The sequence below is a fragment of the Oncorhynchus kisutch genome, linkage group LG20 (genome assembly GCF_002021735.2).
Source record: "Oncorhynchus kisutch isolate 150728-3 linkage group LG20, Okis_V2, whole genome shotgun sequence".
Lineage (NCBI taxonomy): Eukaryota > Metazoa > Chordata > Actinopteri > Salmoniformes > Salmonidae > Oncorhynchus > Oncorhynchus kisutch.
In genome coordinates, this window is record NC_034193.2 from 4671617 (window position 1) to 4693292 (window position 21676).

General features: G+C 44.6%; 1 protein-coding gene across 2 annotated transcripts in view; it reads left to right on the plus strand.

The window, feature by feature from the left end:
• tasp1 (taspase, threonine aspartase, 1) overlaps positions 1-20742 on the plus strand; it is a gene marked incomplete at its 3' end in the record, with an annotated part of 79759 nt that extends 59017 nt beyond the window's left edge. For both annotated transcript variants that reach the window (XM_031799620.1, XM_031799621.1), the window contains 2 exon segments: positions 8173-8283; positions 20635-20742. In XM_031799620.1, coding sequence (XP_031655480.1) covers positions 8173-8283; positions 20635-20742 — 219 coding nt within the window.
• Positions 20743-21676: the final 934 nt, after the last annotated feature.

Consider the following 21676-nt stretch of genomic DNA (forward strand, 5'->3'; position numbering starts at 1 on the left):
TACAGTCACTAAGCATCATGGGACTTTTATTACAGTCACTAGCATCATGGGACTTTTATTACAGTCACTAGCACCATGGGACTTTTATTACAGTCACTAAGCATCATGGGACTTTTATTACAGTCACTAAGCATCATGGGACTTTTATTACAGTCACTAGCATCATGGGACTTTTATTACAGTCACTAAGCATCATGGGACTTTTATTACAGTCACTAGCATCACGGGACTTATTACAGTCACTAGCATCACGGGACTTTTATTACAGTCACTAGCATCACGGGACTTTTATTACAGTCACTAGCATCATGGGACTTTTATTACAGTCACTAAGCATCATGGGACTATTATTACAGTCACTAAGCATCATGGGACTTATTACAGTCACTAGCATCATGGGACTTATATTACAGTCACTAAGCATCATGGGACTTTTATTACAGTCACTAAGCATCATGGGACTTTTATTACAGTCACTAAGCATCATGGGACTTTTATTACAGTCACTAGCATCATGGGACTTTTATTACAGTCACTAAGCATCATGGGACTTTTATTACAGTCACTAGCATCATGGGACTTTTATTACAGTCACTAAGCATCATGGGACTTATTACAGTCACTAAGCATCATGGGACTTTTATTACAGTCACTAGCATCATGGGACTTTTATTACAGTCACTAAGCATCATGGGACTTTTATTACAGTCACTAGCATCACAGGACTTTTATTACAGTCACTAGCATCACGGGACTTTTATTACAGTCACTAGCATCATGGGACTTTTATTACAGTCACTAAGCATCATGGGACTTTTATTACAGTCACTAGCATCACGGGACTTTTATTACATTCACTAGCATCACGGGACTTTTATTACAGTCACTAGCATCATGGGACTTTTATTACAGTCACTAAGCATCATGGGACTATTATTACAGTCACTAAGCATCATGGGACTTATTACAGTCACTAGCATCATGGGACTTTTATTACAGTCACTAGCATCATGGGACTATTATTACAGTCACTAGCATCATGGGACTTTTATTACAGTCACTAAGCATCATGGGACTTTTATTACAGTCACTAGCATCATGGGACTTTTATTACAGTCACTAGCATCATGGGACTTTTATTACAGTCACTAGCATCATGGGACTTTTATTACAGTCACTAGCATCATGGGACTTTTATTACAGTCACTAGCATCATGGGACTTTTATTACAGTCACTAGCATCATGGGACTTTTATTACAGTCACTAGCATCATGGGACTTTTATTACAGTCACTAATATCATGGGACTTTTATTACAGTCACTAGCATCATGGGACTTTTATTACAGTCACTAAGCATCATGGGACTATTATTACAGTCACTAAGCATCATGGGACTTATTACAGTCACTAGCATCATGGGACTTTTATTACAGTCACTAGCATCATGGGACTTTTATTACAGTCACTAGCATCATGGGACTTTTATTACAGTCACTAAGCATCATGGGACTTTTATTACAGTCACTAAGCATCATGGGACTATTATTACAGTCACTAGCATCATGGGACTTTTATTACAGTCACTAAGCATCATGGGACTTTTATTACAGTCACTAGCATCATGGGACTTTTATTACAGTCACTAGCATCATGGGACTTTTATTACAGTCACTAGCATCATGGGACTTTTATTACAGTCACTAGCATCATGGGACTTTTATTACAGTCACTAGCATCATGGGACTTTTATTACAGTCACTAGCATCATGGGACTTTTATTACAGTCACTAGCATCATGGGACTTTTATTACAGTCACTAATATCATGGGACTTTTATTACAGTCACTAGCATCATGGGACTTTTATTACAGTCACTAAGCATCATGGGACTATTATTACAGTCACTAAGCATCATGGGACTTATTACAGTCACTAGCATCATGGGACTTTTATTACAGTCACTAGCATCATGGGACTTTTATTACAGTCACTAGCATCATGGGACTTTTATTACAGTCACTAAGCATCATGGGACTTTTATTACAGTCACTAAGCATCATGGGACTTTTATTACAGTCACTAAGCATCATGGGACTTTTATTACAGTCACTAAGCATCATGGGACTTTTATTACAGTCACTAGCATCATGGGACTTTTATTACAGTCACTAGCATCATGGGACTTTTATTACAGTCACTAGCATCATGGGACTTTTATTACAGTCACTAGCATCATGGGACTTTTATTACAGTCACTAGCATCATGGGACTTTTATTACAGTCACTAGCATCATGGGACTTTTATTACAGTCACTAGCATCATGGGACTATTATTACAGTCACTAGCATCATGGGACTTTTATTACAGTCACTAAGCATCATGGGACTTTTATTACAGTCACTAGCATCATGGGACTTTTATTACAGTCACTAGCATCATGGGACTTTTATTACAGTCACTAGCATCATGGGACTTTTATTACAGTCACTAGCATCATGGGACTTTTATTACAGTCACTAGCATCATGGGACTTTTATTACAGTCACTAGCATCATGGGACTTTTATTACAGTCACTAGCATCATGGGACTTTTATTACAGTCACTAGCATCATGGGACTTTTATTACAGTCACTAGCATCATGGGACTTTTATTACAGTCACTAGCATCATGGGACTTTTATTACAGTCACTAGCATCATGGGACTTTTATTACAGTCACTAGCATCATGGGACTTTTATTACAGTCACTAGCACCATGGGACTTTTATTACAGTCACTAGCATCATGGGACTTTTATTACAGTCACTAGCATCATGGGACTTTTATTACAGTCACTAGCATCATGGGACTTTTATTACAGTCACTAAGCATCATGGGACTTTTATTACAGTCACTAAGCATCATGGGACTCTTTCCCTGGTTGACTGTCTGGGTTTGACATGGCTCTTTCCCTGGTTGACTGTCTGGGTTTTGGGTCTTTCCATGGTTGACTGTCTGGGTTTTACATGGGTCTTTCCCTGGTTGACTGTCTGGGTTTGACATGGGTCTTTCCCTGGTTGACTGTCTGGGTTTGACATGGGTCTTTCCCTGGTTGACTGTCTGGGTTTGACATGGGTCTTTCCCTGGTTGACTGTCTGGGTTTGACATGGGTCTTTCCATGGTTGACTGTCTGGGTTTGACATGGGTCTTTCCCTGGTTGACTGTCTGGGTTTGACATGGGTCTTTCCCTGGTTGACTGTCTGGGTTTGACATGGGTCTTTCCCTGGTTGACTGTCTGTCTGGGTTTGACATGGGTCTTTCCCTGGTTGACTGTCTGGGTTTTACATGGGTCTTTCCCTGGTTGACTGTCTGGGTTTTACATGGGTCTGTCCCTGGTTGACTGTCTGGGTTTTACATGGGTCTTTCCCTGGTTGACTGTCTGGGTTTTACATGGGTCTTTCCCTGGTTGACTGTCTGGGTTTGACATGGGTCTTTCCCTGGTTGACTGTCTGTCTGGGTTTGACATGGGTCTTTCCCTGGTTGACTGTCTGGGTTTTACATGGGTCTTTCCCTGGTTGACTGTCTGGGTTTTACATGGGTCTGTCCCTGGTTGACTGTCTGGGTTTGACATGGGTCTTTCCCTGGTTGACTGTCTGGGTTTGACATGGGTCTTTCCCTGGTTGACTGTCTGGGTTTGACATGGGTCTTTCCCTGGTTGACTGTCTGGGTTTGACATGGGTCTTTCCCTGGTTGACTGTCTGGGTTTGACATGTGTCTTTCCCTGGTTGACTGTCTGGGTTTGACATGGGTCTTTCCCTGGTTGACTGTCTGGGTTTGACATGGGTCTTTCCCTGGTTGACTGTCTGGGTTTGACATGGCTCTTTCCCTGGTTGACTGTCTGGGTTTGACATGGGTCTTTCCCTCGTTGACTGTCTGGGTTTGACATGGCTCTTTCCCTGGTTGACTGTCTGGGTTTTGGGTCTTTCCATGGTTGACTGTCTGGGTTTTACATGGGTCTTTCCATGGTTGACTGTCTGGGTTTTACATGGGTCTTTCCCTGGTTGACTGTCTGGGTTTTGGGTCTTTCCCTGGTTGACTGTCTGGGTTTTGGGTCTTTCCATGGTTGACTGTCTGGGTTTTACATGGCTCTTTCCCTGGTTGACTGTCTGGGTTTTACATGTGTCTTTCCCTGGTTGACTGTCTGGGTTTTACATGGGTCTTTCCCTGGTTGACTGTCTGGGTTTTACATGGGTCTTTCCCTGGTTGACTGTCTGGGTTTGACATGGCTCTTTCCCTGGTTGACTGTCTGGGTTTGACATGGCTCTTTCCCTGGTTGACTGTCTGGGTTTTGGGTCTTTCCATGGTTGACTGTCTGGGTTTTACATGGGTCTTTCCCTGGTTGACTGTCTGGGTTTTACATGGGTCTTTCCCTGGTTGACTGTCTGGGTTTTACATGTGTCTTTCCCTGGTTGACTGTCTGGGTTTGACATGGGTCTTTCCCTGGTTGACTGTCTGGGTTTTACATGTGTCTTTCCCTGGTTGACTGTCTGGGTTTTACATGGGTCTTTCCCTGGTTGACTGTCTGGGTTTTACATGGGTCTGTCCCTGGTTGACTGTCTGGGTTTGACATGGGTCTGTCCCTGGTTGACTGTCTGGGTTTGACATGGGTCTTTCCCTGGTTGACTGTCTGGGTTTGACATGGGTCTTTCCCTCGTTGACTGTCTGGTTTTTGGGTCTTTCCCTGATTGACTGTCTGGGTTTTACATGGGTCTGTCCCTGGTTGACTGTCTGGGTTTTACATGGGTCTTTCCCTCGTTGACTGTCTGGTTTTTGGGTCTTTCCATGGTTGACTGTCTGGGTTTTACATGGGTCTTTCCCTGGTTGACTGTCTGGGTTTTACATGGGTCTTTCCCTGGTTGACTGTCTGGGTTTGACATGGGTCTTTCCCTGGTTGACTGTCTGGTTTTTGGGTCTGTCCCTGGTTGACTGTCTGGGTTTTACATGGGTCTGTCCCTGGTTGACTGTCTGGGTTTGACATGGTTCCCATTTTGAAGACCGCTTGTGTGTAGTGTACGTCGTCAACCTTCCTGCATTTACACCATTCTCATTTTATAAAGCTTCACACAACTGGTTTAAATGTTTCACATTCCTCAATTGTTAACCTTATTAATGTATTGGGTGACATCCATCCACCTGTTTAGTTGGGAGGTGAAGGTGGGGACACCTGTTTAGTTGGGAGGTGAAGGTGGGGACACCTGTTTAGTTGGGGGGTGAAGGTGGGGACACCTGTTTAGTTGGGAGGTGAAGGTGGGGACACCTGTTTAGTTGGGAGGTGAAGGTGTGGGACACCTGTTTAGTTGGGAGGTGAAGGTGTGGGACACCTGTTTAGTCGGGAGGTGAAGGTGGGGACACCTGTTTAGTCGGGAGGTGAAGGTGGGGACACCTGTTTAGTCTGAAGGTGAAAGGTGGGGACACCTGTTTAGTCTGAAGGTGAAAGGTGGGGACACCTGTTTAGTTGGGAGGTGAAAGGTGGGGACACCTGTTTAGTTGGGAGGTGAAAGGTGGGGACACCTGTTTAGTTGGGAGGTGAAGGTGGGGACACCTGTTTAGTTGGGGGGTGAAGGTGGGGACACCTGTTTAGTCAAAATGAGGCTCAGTAGTGTGTGTGGCCTCCACGTGCCTGTATGACCTCCCTACAACGCCTGGGCATGCTACTGATGACCTCCCTACAACGCCTGGGCATGCTACTGATGAGGTGGCGGATGGTCTCCTGAGGGATCTCTTCCCAGACCTGGACTAAAGCATCCACCAACTCCTGGACAGTCTGTGGTGCAACCTGTTGGAGCGAGACATGATGTCCCAGATGTGCTCAATTGGATTCAGGTCTGGGGAACGGGCGGGCCAGTCCATACCATCAATGCCTTCCTCTTGCAGGAACTGCTGACACACTCCAGCCACATGAGGTCTATCATTGTCTTGCATTAGGAGGAACCCAGGGCCAACCGCACCAGCGTATGGTCTCACAAGGGGTCTGAGGATCTCATCTCGGTACCTAATGGCAGTCAGGCTACCTCTGGCGAGCACATGGAGGGCTGTGCGGCCCCCCAAAGAAATGCCACCCCACACCATGACTGACCCACCGCCAAACCGGCCATGCTGGAGGATGTTGCAGGCAGCAGAACGTTCTCCACGGCGTCTCCAGACTCTGTCACGTCTGTCACGTGCTCTGCTTTCATCTGTGAAGAGCACAGGGTGCCAGTGGCGAATTTGCCAATCTTGGTGTTCTTTGGCAAATGCCAAACGTCCTGCACGGTGTTGGGCTGTATGCACAACCCCCACCTGTGGACGTCGGGCCCTCATACCACCCTCATGGAGTCTGTTTCTGACCGTTTGAGCAGACACATGCACATTTGTGGCCTGCTGGAGGTCATTTTGCAGGGCTCTGGCAGTGCTCCTCCTGCTCCTCCTTGCACAGAGGCGGAGGTAGCGGTCCTGCTGCTGGGTTGTTGCCCTCCTACGGCCTCCTCCACGTCTCCTGATGTACTGGCCTGTCTCCTGGTAGCGCCTCCATGCTCTGGACACTACGCTGACAGACACAGCAAACCTTCTTACCACAGCTTGCATTGATGTGCCATCTTGGATGAGCTGCACTACCTGAGCCACTTGTGTGGGTTGTAGACTCCGTCTCATGCTACCACTAGAGTGAAAGCACCGCCAGCATTCGAAAGTGACCAAAACATCAACCAGGAAGCATAGGAACTGAGAAGTGGTCTGTGGTCCCCACCTGCAGAACCACTCCTTTATTGGGGGTGTCTTGCTAATTGCCTATCATTTCCACCTGTTGTCTATTCCATTTGCACAACAGCATGTGAAATGTATTGTCAATCAGTGTTGCTTCCTAAGTGGACAGTTTGATTTCACAGAAGTGTGATTGACTTGGAGTTACATTGTTGTTTAAGTGTTCCCTTTATTTTTTTGAGAAGTGTATATATATTTTCACTCCCCAAATATATATAACAGTGTAGTTATCACAAAAAAGTTTCCGCTCATCATCCTATAAATGAAACCGATGTGGTTAGTAGAAACAGCAGCAGAAATTATCATGTTTTCTCTCTCTGTGGGAAATGCTATCTAGGCCATCTGCATTGGGAATTCACCTGGAATTTAATGCATTTTTCTTATTGTTTTAAGAGAAAAAAGAATGTCAATTTAGTCCATTTTTACATTTGTGAGTTTTTACTTACCGATACGTTTTGTTGGTTATTTTCGTGATTATATCCTTTAACATTTTTTAATAAATTTTAAAATTTATAATAGTTTTCACTTACATACGTTCTATGTCGCAACTCAGAATCAAAAAGTATTTTGCAAAAAAAAAACATGGTCACTGTGGTAGAACGTTTGCATTTATCAAAAGTCCCATCAGGCAGTCTGATTTCAAAAACATCAAGAACACTTAAGAATGTTCTTTCCATGACACAGACTGACCAGGTGAATCCAGGTGAAAGCTATGATCCCTTATCGATGTCAGTTGTTAAATCCACTTCAAATCGGTGTAGATGAAGGGGAGGGAGAAGGATTTTTAAGCCTCGATTGACACATGTATTGTGTTTGCGTGCCATTCAGAGGGTGAACGGACAAGACAAAATATTGAAGTGCCTTTTGAACGGGGGTATGGCAGTAGGTGCCCGGCGCACCGGTTTGTGTCAAGAACTGCAACGCTGCTGGGTTTTAGACACTCAACTCTTTACCGTGTTTATCAAGAATGGTCCACCAGCCAACTTGACACAACTGTGGGAAGCATTGTAGTCAGCATGGACCAGCATCCCTGTGGAACGCTTTCAACACCTTGTAGATGTATTTTGATGTGTTGATCACGATAGTCAGAAACCCAATATGACTAACAGTCTATTTAAAGAGTTCATAACTCATATATAACCCATACATAACTCATACATAACCCATGCATAACCCATGCATAACCCATATATAACCCATATATAACCCATACATAACCCATACATAACTCATACATAACCCATACATAACCCATACATAACCCATGCATAACCCATGCATAACCCATACATAACCCATACATAACTCATACATAACCCATACATAACCCATACATTAATAAGCATTTCCCTCCTGTCTTCCTGTGTGTGTGTGTGTGTGTGTGTGTGTAGGTTGTGGGGAACATCTAATACGAACCATGCTAGCACGTGAATGTTCTTCTGCCATGCAGTGTGAAGATGCTCACCAGGCGCTGCTGGAGGCTATGCAGAACAAGTTCATCAGTAAGTCACACACACACTGTCAGTTTCAGCCAAGCATGTGTGTACGGAGAGACACGTCTCAGTTTGGCACGGAGGAGGTCATGACAAAAAACTGAAGTGAAAAAGCATTGATTGTCTAACAACTGGAAACGGTGACAACAAAGAGGTCCAAGTGGACCATGTCTTGGTGAATCGATGACTCACATCTGTTCTGCGAACGGCCCAAACCATTCATATTCGACAGACAGCTGTCCTTATTTTCATGGCCATATCAATATTTTGTTGACAGTTAATTTTGAAGATGGTGTTGGGTTATTTCTGTATTTTCACAAGTGTTGAATAAGCCTTGTTAACTTTGTCGGTCTCTCTCTGTTCTCTCTCTGTTCTCCCTCTGTTCTCTCTCTGTTCTCTCTCTGTTCTCTCTCTGTTCTCTCTCTGTTTCTCTCTCTGTTCCTCTCTCTGTTCTCCCTCTGTTCTCTCTCTGTTCTCTCTCTGTCTCTCTCTGTCTCTCTCTCTGTCTCTCTCTCTGTCTCTCTCTCTCTCTGTCTCTCTCTCTCTCTCTGTCTCTCTCTCTGTCTCTCAATTCAATTCAATTCAAGGGCTTTATTGGCATGGGAAACATGTGTTAACATTGCCAAAGCAAGTGAGGTAGACAACATACAAAGTGAATATATAAAGTGAAAAACAACAAAAATGAACAGTAAACATTACACATACAGAAGTTTCAAAACAGTAAAGACATTACAAATGTCATATTATATATATATATACAGTGTTCTAGCAATGTACAAATGGCTAAAGGACACAAGATAAAATAAATAAGCATAAATATGGGTTGTATTTACAATGGTGTTTGTTCTCTCTCTCTCTCTCTCTCTCTGTCTCTCTCTCTGTCTTTCTCTCTGTCTGTCTCTCTCTCTGTCTTTCTCTCTGTCTCTCTCTCTCTCTCTGTCTCTCTCTGTTTCGCTCAGTCTCTCTGTTTCTGTCTCGGTCTCTCTCTCTGTCTCTCTCTGTTTCTCTCTGTCTCTCTCGCTTTTTTTCTCTCTCTCTTTCTGGGTCTATGAGAGGAAGTGGCTGTTAGAGTTAAACAGAGAGGAGAGAACAGGGCGAGAAAATGTGGAATCATTTGGTGGTTTTGGTCTTCTTCCTTTTTAGAAGTCTCTCAGTCCGATCGTTCCGAGACATCTCTGAAACACTACAACTGTACCCCATATGGCACCCTATTTTAGGATACTACTTATGACCAGGGCCCGCGGGGCTCTAACCACCAGGGCCCGCGGGGCTCTAACCACCAGGGCCCGCGGGGCTCTAACCACCAGGGCCCGCGGGGCTCTAACCACCAGGGCCCACGGGGCTCTAACCACCAGGGCCCGCGGGGCTCTAACCTCCAGGGCCCGCGGGGCTCTAACCTCCAGGGCCCGCGGGGCTCTAACCTCCAGGGCCCACGGGGCTCTAACCTCCAGGGCCCACGGGGCTCTAACCTCCAGGGCCCACGGGGCTCTAACCACCAGGGCCTCATGGGGCTCTAACCACCAGGGCCCACGGGGCTCTAACCACCAGGGCCCGCGGGGCTCTAACCACCAGGGCCCGCGTGGCTCTGACCTCCAGGGCCCACGAGGCTCTGACCTCCAGGGCCCACGGGGCTCTGACCACCAGGGCTCTAACAACCAGGGCCCGCGGGGCTCTAACAACCAGGGCCCGCGGGGCTCTAACCACCAGGGCCCGCGGGGCTCTAACCACCAGGGCCCGCCGGGCTCTAACCACCAGGGCCCGCCGGGCTCTAACCACCAGGGCCCGCCGGGCTCTAACCACCAGGGCCCGCCGGGGGAATTGTGCCCTGGACAGTTGGAACAGCGATGATCTAGGCTGTCCTGTTGTTGTCTCTGAAGTCTCTCATTATACCTAACACAGCTCTATAAACCCTTACGCACAGACACACAGTCTTTCCTTTGTGATGAGAGATGATGAGTCTTTGATGTGGCCAGACAATCCTCACTCAACTTACACAACCCATTTAATTGAAGCTCTCTAAATAGAATATCTTGAATGATTCTCATTCTTTATGAAGGATAGTGACGCGGTAGCGAAGAGGTAGCCCAGAGGGTAGGAGAGTGACTAGGTAGCCCGGAGGGAAGGATAGTGACTAGGTAGCCCGGAGGGAAGGATAGTGACGCGGTAGCCCCGAGGGTAGGGAGAGTGACGAGGTAGCACGGAGGGTAGGGAGTGTGACGAGGTAGCGACGAGGTAGCCTGGAGGGTAGGGAGAGTGACGAGGTAGCGTCGAGGTAGCCCGGAGGGTAGGGAGAGTGACGAGGTAGCCCGGAGGGTAGGGAGAGTGACGAGGTAGCCCGGAGGGTAGGGAGTGTGACGAGGTAGCCCGGAGGGTAGGGAGAGTGACGAGGTAGCCCGGAGGGTAGGGAGAGTGACGAGGTAGCCCGGAGGGTAGGGAGAGTGACGAGGTAGCCCGGAGGGTAGGGAGAGTGACGAGGTAGCCCGGAGGGTAGGGAGAGTGACGAGGTAGCCCGGAGGGTAGGGAGAGTGACGAGGTAGCCCGGAGGGTAGGGAGAGTGACGAGGTAGCCCGGAGAGAAGGATAGTGACGCGGTATCCCGGAGAGAAGGATAGTGACGCGGTAGCCCGGAGAGAAGGATAGTGACGAGGTAGCCCGGAGGGTAGGGAGAGTGACGAGGTAGCGACGAGGGTAGGGAGAGTGACGAGGTAGCGGCGAGGTAGCCCGGAGGGTAGGGAGAGTGACGAGGTAGCGACGAGGTAGCCTGGAGGGTAGGGAGGGTGACGAGGTAGCGACGAGGGTAGGGAGAGTGACGAGGTAGCCCGGAGGGTAGAGCGAGTGACGAGGTAGCCCGGAGGGTAGAGAGAGTGACGAGGTAGCCCGGAGGGGAGGGAGAGAGACGAGGTAGCCCGGAGGGGAGGGAAAGAGACGAGGTAGCCCGGAGGGGAGGGAGAGAGACGAGGTAGCCCGGAGGGGTGGGAGAGAGACGAGGTAGCCCGGAGGGTAGAGAGAGTGAAGACATGGAGGTCGATAAAGGCAGCCTCCCCCACCTCTCTGATTCAGAGGGGTTGGGTTAAATAAAGAAGACACATTTCAGTTGACTGTATTGTTGGACATCTGACTAGATATATCCCCCTTCCCTTTCATCTGTGTACTCGGTGCAAATGATTCAAACACAGAAGGTGTGTCTGCCTTTTATATGGACAAATACGTGTCAACATTTACACCAATCGCTTGGTCGAAGGAACAGGGCGACTCTCGGTCGACCAATTACATTTTTTTCTTAGTCGGGGACAGCCCTAACACACATACACACACACTAAGAAAATAATTGCTAGCAGTTGTTTAGTTTGTCCCAGACCGGGTTGAGGAATAATAGTGAAATTCATACCATTTAATTCCTGATAGACATCAGACAACTCTCAGTTGAATTCCTGATAGATATTAGACAACTCTCAGTTGAATTCCTGATAGACATCAGACAACTCTCAGTTGAATTCCTGATAGATATTAGACAACTCTAAGTTGAATTCCTGATAAATATCAGACAGCTCTCAGTTGAATTCCTGATCGATATCAGACAACTCAGTTGAATTCCTGATCGATATTAGACAACTCTCAGCTCAGTTGAATTCCTGATAGATATCAGACAGCTCTCAGTTGAATTCCTGATAGATATTAGACAACTCTCAGTTGAATTCCTGATCGACATCAGACAACTCTCAGTTGAATTCCTGATCGACATCAGACAACTCTCAGTTGAATTCCTGATCGACATCAGACAACTCTCAGTTGAATTCCTGATCGACATCAGACAACTCTCAGTTGAATTCCTGATAGATATTAGACAACTCTCAGTTGAATTCCTGATAGATATTAGACAACTCTCAGTTGAATTCCTGATAGACATCAGACAACTCTCAGTTGAATTCCTGATAGATATTAGACAACTCTAAGTTGAATTCCTGATAAATATCAGACAGCTCTCAGTTGAATTCCTGATCGATATCAGACAACTCAGTTGAATTCCTGATCGATATTAGACAACTCTCAGCTCAGTTGAATTCCTGATAGATATCAGACAGCTCTCAGTTGAATTCCTGATAGATATTAGACAACTCTCAGTTGAATTCCTGATCGACATCAGACAACTCTCAGTTGAATTCCTGATCGACATCAGACAACTCTCAGTTGAATTCCTGATAGATATTAGACAACTCTCAGTTGAATTCCTGATAGATATTAGACAACTCTCAGTTGAATTCCTGATAGACATCAGACAACTCTCAGTTGAATTCCTGATAGACATCAGACAACTCGAAGTTGAATTCCTGATAGACATCAGACAACTCTGTTGAATTCCTGATAGACATCAGACAACTCTCAGTTGAATTCCTGATAGACATCAGACAACTCTCAGTTGAATTCCTGATGGATATTAGACAACTCTCAGTTGAATTCCTGATCGATATCAGACAACACTCAGTTGAATTCCTGATAGATATCAGACAACTCTCAGTTGAATTCCTGATAGATATTAGACAACTCTCAGTTGAATTCCTGATAAATATCAGACAGCTCTCAGTTGAATTCCTGATCGATATCAGACAACTCTCAGTTGATTTCCTGATAGACATCAGACAACTCTCAGTTGAATTCCTGATAGACATCAGACAACTCTCAGTTGAATTCCTGATAGACATCAGACAACTCTCAGTTGAATTCCTGATAGACATCAGACAACTCTCAGTTGAATTCCTGATCGATATTAGACAACTCTCAGTTGAATTCCTGATCGATATTAGACAGCTCTCAGTTGAATTCCTGATACATATCAGACAGCTCTCAGTTGAATTCCTGATCGATATCAGACAACTCTCAGTTGAATTCCTGATCGACATCAGACAACTCTCAGTTGAATTCCTGATCGATATTAGACAACTCTCAGTTGAATTCCTGATAGACATCAGACAACTCTCAGTTGAGTTCCTGATAGATATCAGACAACTCTCAGTTGAATTCCTGATAGATATTAGACAACTCTCAGTTGAATTCCTGATAAATATCAGACAGCTCTCAGTTGAATTCCTGATCGATATCAGACATCTCTCAGTTGATTTCCTGATAGATATTAGACAACTCTCAGCTCAGATGAATTCCTGATAGATATCAGACAACTCTCAGTTGAATTCCTGATCGATATTAGACAACTCTCAGCTCAGTTGAATTCCTGATAGATATCAGACAACTCTCAGTTGAATTCCTGATAGATATCAGACAGCTCTCAGTTGAATTCCTGATAGATATTAGACAACTCTCAGTTGAATTCCTGATAGACATCAGACAACTCTCAGTTGCATTCCTGATCGACATCAGACAACTCTCAGTTGAATTCCTGATCGACATCAGACAACTCTCAGTTGAATTCCTGATAGATATTAGACAACTCTCAGTTGAATTCCTGATAGATATTAGACAACTCTCAGTTGAATTCCTGATAGATATTAGACAACTCTCAGTTGAATTCCTGATAGACATCAGACAACTCTCAGTTGAATTCCTGATAGACATCAGACAACTCTCAGTTGAATTCCTGATAGACATCAGACAACTCTCAGTTGAATTCCTGATAGATATCAGACAACTCTCAGTTGAATTCCTGATAGATATTAGACAACTCTCAGTTGAATTCCTGATAAATATCAGACAGCTCTCAGTTGAATTCCTGATCGATATCAGACAACTCTCAGTTGATTTCCTGATAGATATTAGACAACTCTCAGCTCAGTTGAATTCCTGATAGATATCAGACAACTCTCAGTTGAATTCCTGATCGATATTAGACAACTCTCAGCTCAGTTGAATTCCTGATAGATATCAGACAACTCTCAGTTGAATTCCTGATAGATATCAGACAGCTCTCAGTTGAATTCCTGATAGATATTAGACAACTCTCAGTTGAATTCCTGATCGACATCAGACAACTCTCAGTTGAATTCCTGATCGACATCAGACAACTCTCAGTTGAATTCCTGATCGACATCAGACAACTCTCAGTTGAATTCCTGATCGACATCAGACAACTCTCAGTTGAATTCCTGATAGACATCAGACAACTCTCAGTTGAATTCCTGATAGACATCAGACAACTCTCAGTTGAATTCCTGATAGATATTAGACAACTCTCAGTTGAATTCCTGATCGATATCAGACAACTCTCAGTTGAATTCCTGATCGATATCAGACAACTCTCAGTTGAATTCCTGATAGACATCAGACAGCTCTCAGTCGAATTCCTGATAGACATCAGACAGCTCTCAGTTGAATTCCTGATCGACATCAGACAACTCTCAGTTGAATTCCTGATAGACATCAGACAGCTCTCTGTTGAATTCCTGATAGACATCAGACAACTCTCAGTTGAATTCCTGATAGACATCAGACAGCTCTCAGTTGAATTCCTGATAGACATCAGACAGCTCTCAGTTGAATTCCTGATAGACATCAGACAGCTCTCTGTTGAATTCCTGATAGACATCAGACAGCTCTCTGTTGAATTCCTGATAGACATCAGACAACTCTCAGTTGAATTCCTGATCGATATTAGACAGCTCTCAGTTGAATTCCTGATAGATATCAGACAACTCTCAGTTGAATTCCTGATAGATATTAGACAACTCTCAGTTGAATTCCTGATAAATATCAGACAGCTCTCAGTTGAATTCCTGATCGATATCAGACAACTCTCAGTTGATTTCCTGATAGATATTAGACAACTCTCAGTTGAATTCCTGATCGATATCAGACAACTCTCAGTTGAATTCCTGATAGATATCAGACAACTCTCAGTTTAATTCCTGATAGACATCAGACAGCTCTCAGTTGAATTCCTGATAGACATCAGACAACTCTCAGTTGAATTCCTGATAGACATCAGACAATTCTCAGTTGAATTCCTGATAGACATCAGACAACTCTCAGTTGAATTCCTGATAGACATCAGACAACTCTCAGTTGAATTCCTGATAGACATCAGACAACTCTCAGTTGAATTCCTGATCGATATTAGACAACTCTCAGTTGAATTCCTGATCGATATTAGACAGTTCTCAGTTGAATTCCTGATACATATCAGACAGCTCTCAGTTGAATTCCTGATCGATATCAGACAACTCTCAGTTGAATTCCTGATCGACATCAGACAACTCTCAGTTGAGTTCCTGATCGATATTAGACAACTCTCAGTTGAATTCCTGATAGACATCAGACAACTCTCAGTTGAGTTCCTGATAGATATCAGACAACTCTCAGTTGAATTCCTGATAGATATTAGACAGCTCTCAGTTGAATTCCTGATCGATATCAGACATCTCTCAGTTGATTTCCTGATAGATATTAGACAACTCTCAGCTCAGATGAATTCCTGATAGATATCAGACAACTCTCAGTTGAATTCCTGATCGATATTAGACAACTCTCAGCTCAGTTGAATTCCTGATAGATATCAGACAACTCTCATTTGAATTCCTGATAGATATCAGACAGCTCTCAGTTGAATTCCTGATAGATATTAGACAACTCTCAGTTGAATTCCTGATAGACATCAGACAACTCTCAGTAGAATTCCTGATCGACATCAGACAACTCTCAGTTGAATTCCTGATAGATATTAGACAACTCTCAGTTGAATTCCTGATAGATATTAGACAACTCTCAGTTGAATTCCTGATCGATATTAGACAACTCTCAGTTGAATTCCTGATAGACATCAGACAACTCTCAGTTGAATTCCTGATAGACATCAGACAACTCTCAGTTGAATTCCTGATAGACATCAGACAACTCTCAGTTGAATTCCTGATAGACATCAGACAACTCTCAGTTGAATTCCTGATAGATATCAGACAACTCTCAGTTGAATTCCTGATAGATATTAGACAACTCTCAGTTGAATTCCTGATAAATATCAGACAGCTCTCAGTTGAATTCCTGATCGATATCAGACAACTCTCAGTTGATTTCCTGATAGATATTAGACAACTCTCAGCTCAGTTGAATTCCTGATAGATATCAGACAACTCTCAGTTGAATTCCTGATCGATATTAGACAACTCTCAGCTCAGTTGAATTCCTGATAGATATCAGACAACTCTCAGTTGAATTCCTGATAGATATCAGACAGCTCTCAGTTGAATTCCTGATAGATATTAGACAACTCTCAGTTGAATTCCTGATCGACATCAGACAACTCTCAGTTGAATTCCTGATCGACATCAGACAACTCTCAGTTGAATTCCTGATCGACATCAGACAACTCTCAGTTGAATTCCTGATAGACATCAGACAACTCTGTTGAATTCCTGATAGACATCAGACAACTCTCAGTTGAATTCCTGATAGACATCAGACAACTCTGTTGAATTCCTGATAGATATTAGACAACTCTCAGTTGAATTCCTGATCGATATCAGACAACTCTCAGTTGAATTCCTGATCGATATCAGACAACTCTCAGTTGAATTCCTGATAGACATCAGACAGCTCTCAGTTGAATTCCTGATAGACATCAGACAGCTCTCAGTCGAATTCCTGATAGACATCAGACAGCTCTCAGTTGAATTCCTGATCGACATCAGACAACTCTCAGTTGAATTCCTGATAGACATCAGACAGCTCTCTGTTGAATTCCTGATAGACATCAGACAACTCTCAGTTGAATTCCTGATAGACATCAGACAGCTCTCAGTTGAATTCCTGATAGACATCAGACAGCTCTCAGTTGAATTCCTGATAGACATCAGACAGCTCTCTGTTGAATTCCTGATAGACATCAGACAGCTCTCTGTTGAATTCCTGATAGACATCAGACAACTCTCAGTTGAATTCCTGATCGATATTAGACAGCTCTCAGTTGAATTCCTGATAGATATCAGACAGCTCTCAGTTTAATTCCTGATAGACATCAGACAACTCTCAGTTGAATTCCTGATAGATATCAGACAGCTCTCAGTTGAATTCCTGATAGATATCAGACAACTCTCAGTTGAATTCCTGATAGATATTAGACAACTCTCAGTTGAATTCCTGATAAATATCAGACAGCTCTCAGTTGAATTCCTGATCGATATCAGACAACTCTCAGTTGATTTCCTGATAGATATTAGACAACTCTCAGTTGAATTCCTGATCGATATCAGACAACTCTCAGTTGAATTCCTGATAGATATCAGACAACTCTCAGTTTAATTCCTGATAGACATCAGACAGCTCTCAGTTGAATTCCTGATAGACATCAGACAACTCTCAGTTGAATTCCTGATAGACATCAGACAACTCTCAGTTGAATTCCTGATAGACATCAGACAACTCTCAGTTGAATTCCTGATAGACATCAGACAACTCTCAGTTGAATTCCTGATAGACATCAGACAACTCTCAGTTGAATTCCTGATCGATATTAGACAACTCTCAGTTGAATTCCTGATCGATATTAGACAGTTCTCAGTTGAATTCCTGATACATATCAGACAGCTCTCAGTTGAATTCCTGATCGATATCAGACAACTCTCAGTTGAATTCCTGATCGACATCAGACAACTCTCAGTTGAATTCCTGATCGATATTAGACAACTCTCAGTTGAATTCCTGATAGACATCAGACAACTCTCAGTTGAGTTCCTGATAGATATCAGACAACTCTCAGTTGAATTCCTGATAGATATTAGACAGCTCTCAGTTGAATTCCTGATCGATATCAGACATCTCTCAGTTGATTTCCTGATAGATATTAGACAACTCTCAGCTCAGATGAATTCCTGATAGATATCAGACAACTCTCAGTTGAATTCCTGATCGATATTAGACAACTCTCAGCTCAGTTGAATTCCTGATAGATATCAGACAACTCTCATTTGAATTCCTGATAGATATCAGACAGCTCTCAGTTGAATTCCTGATAGATATTAGACAACTCTCAGTTGAATTCCTGATAGACATCAGACAACTCTCAGTTGCATTCCTGATCGACATCAGACAACTCTCAGTTGAATTCCTGATCGACATCAGACAACTCTCAGTTGAATTCCTGATAGATATTAGACAACTCTCAGTTGAATTCCTGATAGATATTAGACAACTCTCAGTTGAATTCCTGATCGATATTAGACAACTCTCAGTTGAATTCCTGATAGACATCAGACAACTCTCAGTTGAATTCCTGATAGACATCAGACAACTCTCAGTTGAATTCCTGATAGACATCAGACAACTCTCAGTTGAATTCCTGATAGACATCAGACAACTCTCAGTTGAATTCCTGATAGATATCAGACAACTCTCAGTTGAATTCCTGATAGATATTAGACAACTCTCAGTTGAATTCCTGATAAATATCAGACAGCTCTCAGTTGAATTCCTGATCGATATCAGACAACTCTCAGTTGATTTCCTGATAGATATTAGACAACTCTCAGCTCAGTTGAATTCCTGATAGATATCAGACAACTCTCAGTTGAATTCCTGATCGATATTAGACAACTCTCAGCTCAGTTGAATTCCTGATAGATATCAGACAACTCTCAGTTGAATTCCTGATAGATATCAGACAGCTCTCAGTTGAATTCCTGATAGATATTAGACAACTCTCAGTTGAATTCCTGATCGACATCAGACAACTCTCAGTTGAATTCCTGATCGACATCAGACAACTCTCAGTTGAATTCCTGATCGACATCAGACAACTCTCAGTTGAATTCCTGATAGACATCAGACAACTCTGTTGAATTCCTGATAGACATCAGACAACTCTCAGTTGAATTCCTGATAGACATCAGACAACTCTGTTGAATTCCTGATAGATATTAGACAACTCTCAGTTGAATTCCTGATCGATATCAGACAACTCTCAGTTGAATTCCTGATCGATATCAGACAACTCTCAGTTGAATTCCTGATAGACATCAGACAGCTCTCAGTTGAATTCCTGATAGACATCAGACAGCTCTCAGTCGAATTCCTGATAGACATCAGACAGCTCTCAGTTGAATTCCTGATCGACATCAGACAACTCTCAGTTGAATTCCTGATAGACATCAGACAGCTCTCTGTTGAATTCCTGATAGACATCAGACAACTCTCAGTTGAATTCCTGATAGACATCAGACAGCTCTCAGTTGAATTCCTGATAGACATCAGACAGCTCTCAGTTGAATTCCTGATAGACATCAGACAGCTCTCTGTTGAATTCCTGATAGACATCAGACAGCTCTCTGTTGAATTCCTGATAGACATCAGACAACTCTCAGTTGAATTCCTGATCGATATTAGACAGCTCTCAGTTGAATTCCTGATAGATATCAGACAACTCTCAGTTGAATTCCTGATCGATATCAGACAGCTCTCAGTTGAATTCCTGATCGACATTAGACAGCTCTCAGTTGAATTCCTGATAGATATCAGACAACTCTCAGTTGAATTCCTTATCGATATCAGACAGCTCTCAGCTCACCTTCACAACATGGTCACCACTCCTAAGCATTTCATAATGGTATGAATGTATTCTGAAGGCTTTCTGTAGTGTAATAAAGTGTTACCCAACAATTCATTTTATATTAGTTATATAGACTAAAAACATCTCCCCTCTCCTGTCTCCCCCTCCCCTCTCCTGTCTCCCCCTCCCCTCTCCTGTCTCCCCCTCACCCTATACTGTCTCCCCCTCCCCTCTCCTGTCTCCCCCTCCCCTCTCCTGTCTCTGTCTCCCCTCTCCTGTCTCTGTCTCCCCTCTCCTGTCTCCCCCTCCCCTCTCCTGTCTCTGTCTCCCCTCTCCTGTCTCCCCCTCCCCTCTCCTGTCTCCCCCTCCCCTCTCCTGTCTCTGTCTCCCCTCCCCTGTCTCCCCCGCCCCTCCCCTGTCTCCCCCTCCCCTCCCCTGTCTCCCCCTCCCCTCTCCTGTCTCCCCCTCCCCTCTCCTGTCTCCCCCTCCCCTCTACTGTCTCCCCCTCCCCTCTCCTGTCTCCCCCTCCCCTCTCCTGTCTCCCCCGCCCCTCCCCTGTCTCCCCCGCCCCTCTCCTGTCTCCCCACTCCCCTGTCTCCCCCGCCCCTCTCCTGTCTCCCCCGCCCCTCTCCTGTCTCCCCCCGCCCCTCTCCTGTCTCCCTCTCCTGTCTCCCCCTCCTGTCTCCCCCTCCCCTGTCTCCCCCGCCCCTCTCCTGTCTCCCCCGCCCCTCTCCTGTCTCCCCCCTCCCCTGTCTCCCCCTCCCCTCTCCTGTATCCCCCCTCTCCTGTATCCACCCCTCCCCTCCCCTGCCGCCCCCCTCCCCTACACTGTCTCCCCCCCTCCCCCTACACTGTCTCCTCCCCTGTCTCCACCAGGTTCCCCGTTCCTTGCCAGTGAGGACTGTGTCCTTGGAGGGGTCATCGTCCTGAGGTGCTGCAGATGTTCCGATGCCCAACCCTCCCCTGACATCCAGGCTATACTGGGTAAGAGTTTATAACCCAACCCTCTCCTGACATCCAGGCTATACTGGGTAAGAGTTTATAACCCAACCCTCCCCTGACATCCAGGCTATACTGGGTAAGAGTTTATAACCCAACCCTCCCCTGACATCCAGGCTATACTGGGTAAGAGTTTATAACCCAACCCTCCCCTGACATCCAGGCTATACTGGGTAAGAGTTTATAACCCAACCCTCCCCTGACATCCAGGCTATACTGGGTAAGAGTTTATAACCCAACCCTCTCCTGACATCCAGGCTATACTGGGTAAGAGTTTATAACCCAACCCTCCCCTGACATCCAGGCTATACTGGGTAAGAGTTTATAACCCAACCCTCCCCTGACATCCAGGCTATACTGGGTAAGAGTTTATAACCCAACCCTCTCCTGACATCCAGGCTATATTGGGTAAGAGTTTATAACCCAACCCTCCCCTGACATCCAGGCTATACTGGGTAAGAGTTTATAACCCAACCCTCCCCTGACATCCAGGCTATACTGGGTAAGAGTTTATAACCCAACCCTCTCCTGACATCCAGGCTATACTGGGTAAGAGTTTATAACCCAACCCTCCCCTGACATCCAGGCTATACTGGGTAAGAGTTTATAACCCAACCCTCCCCTGACATCCAGGCTATACTGGGTAAGAGTTTATAACCCAACCCTCCCCTGACATCCAGGCTATACTGGGTAAGAGTTTATAACCCAACCCTCCCCTGACATCCAGGCTATACTGGGTAAGAGTTTATAACCCAACCCTCTCCTGACATCCAGGCTATACTGGGTAAGTGTTTATAACCCAACCCTCTCCTGACATCCAGGCTATACTGGGTAAGAGTTTATAACCCAACCCTCTCCTGACATCCAGGCTATACTGGGTAAGAGTTTATAACCCAACCCTCTCCTGACATCCAGGCTA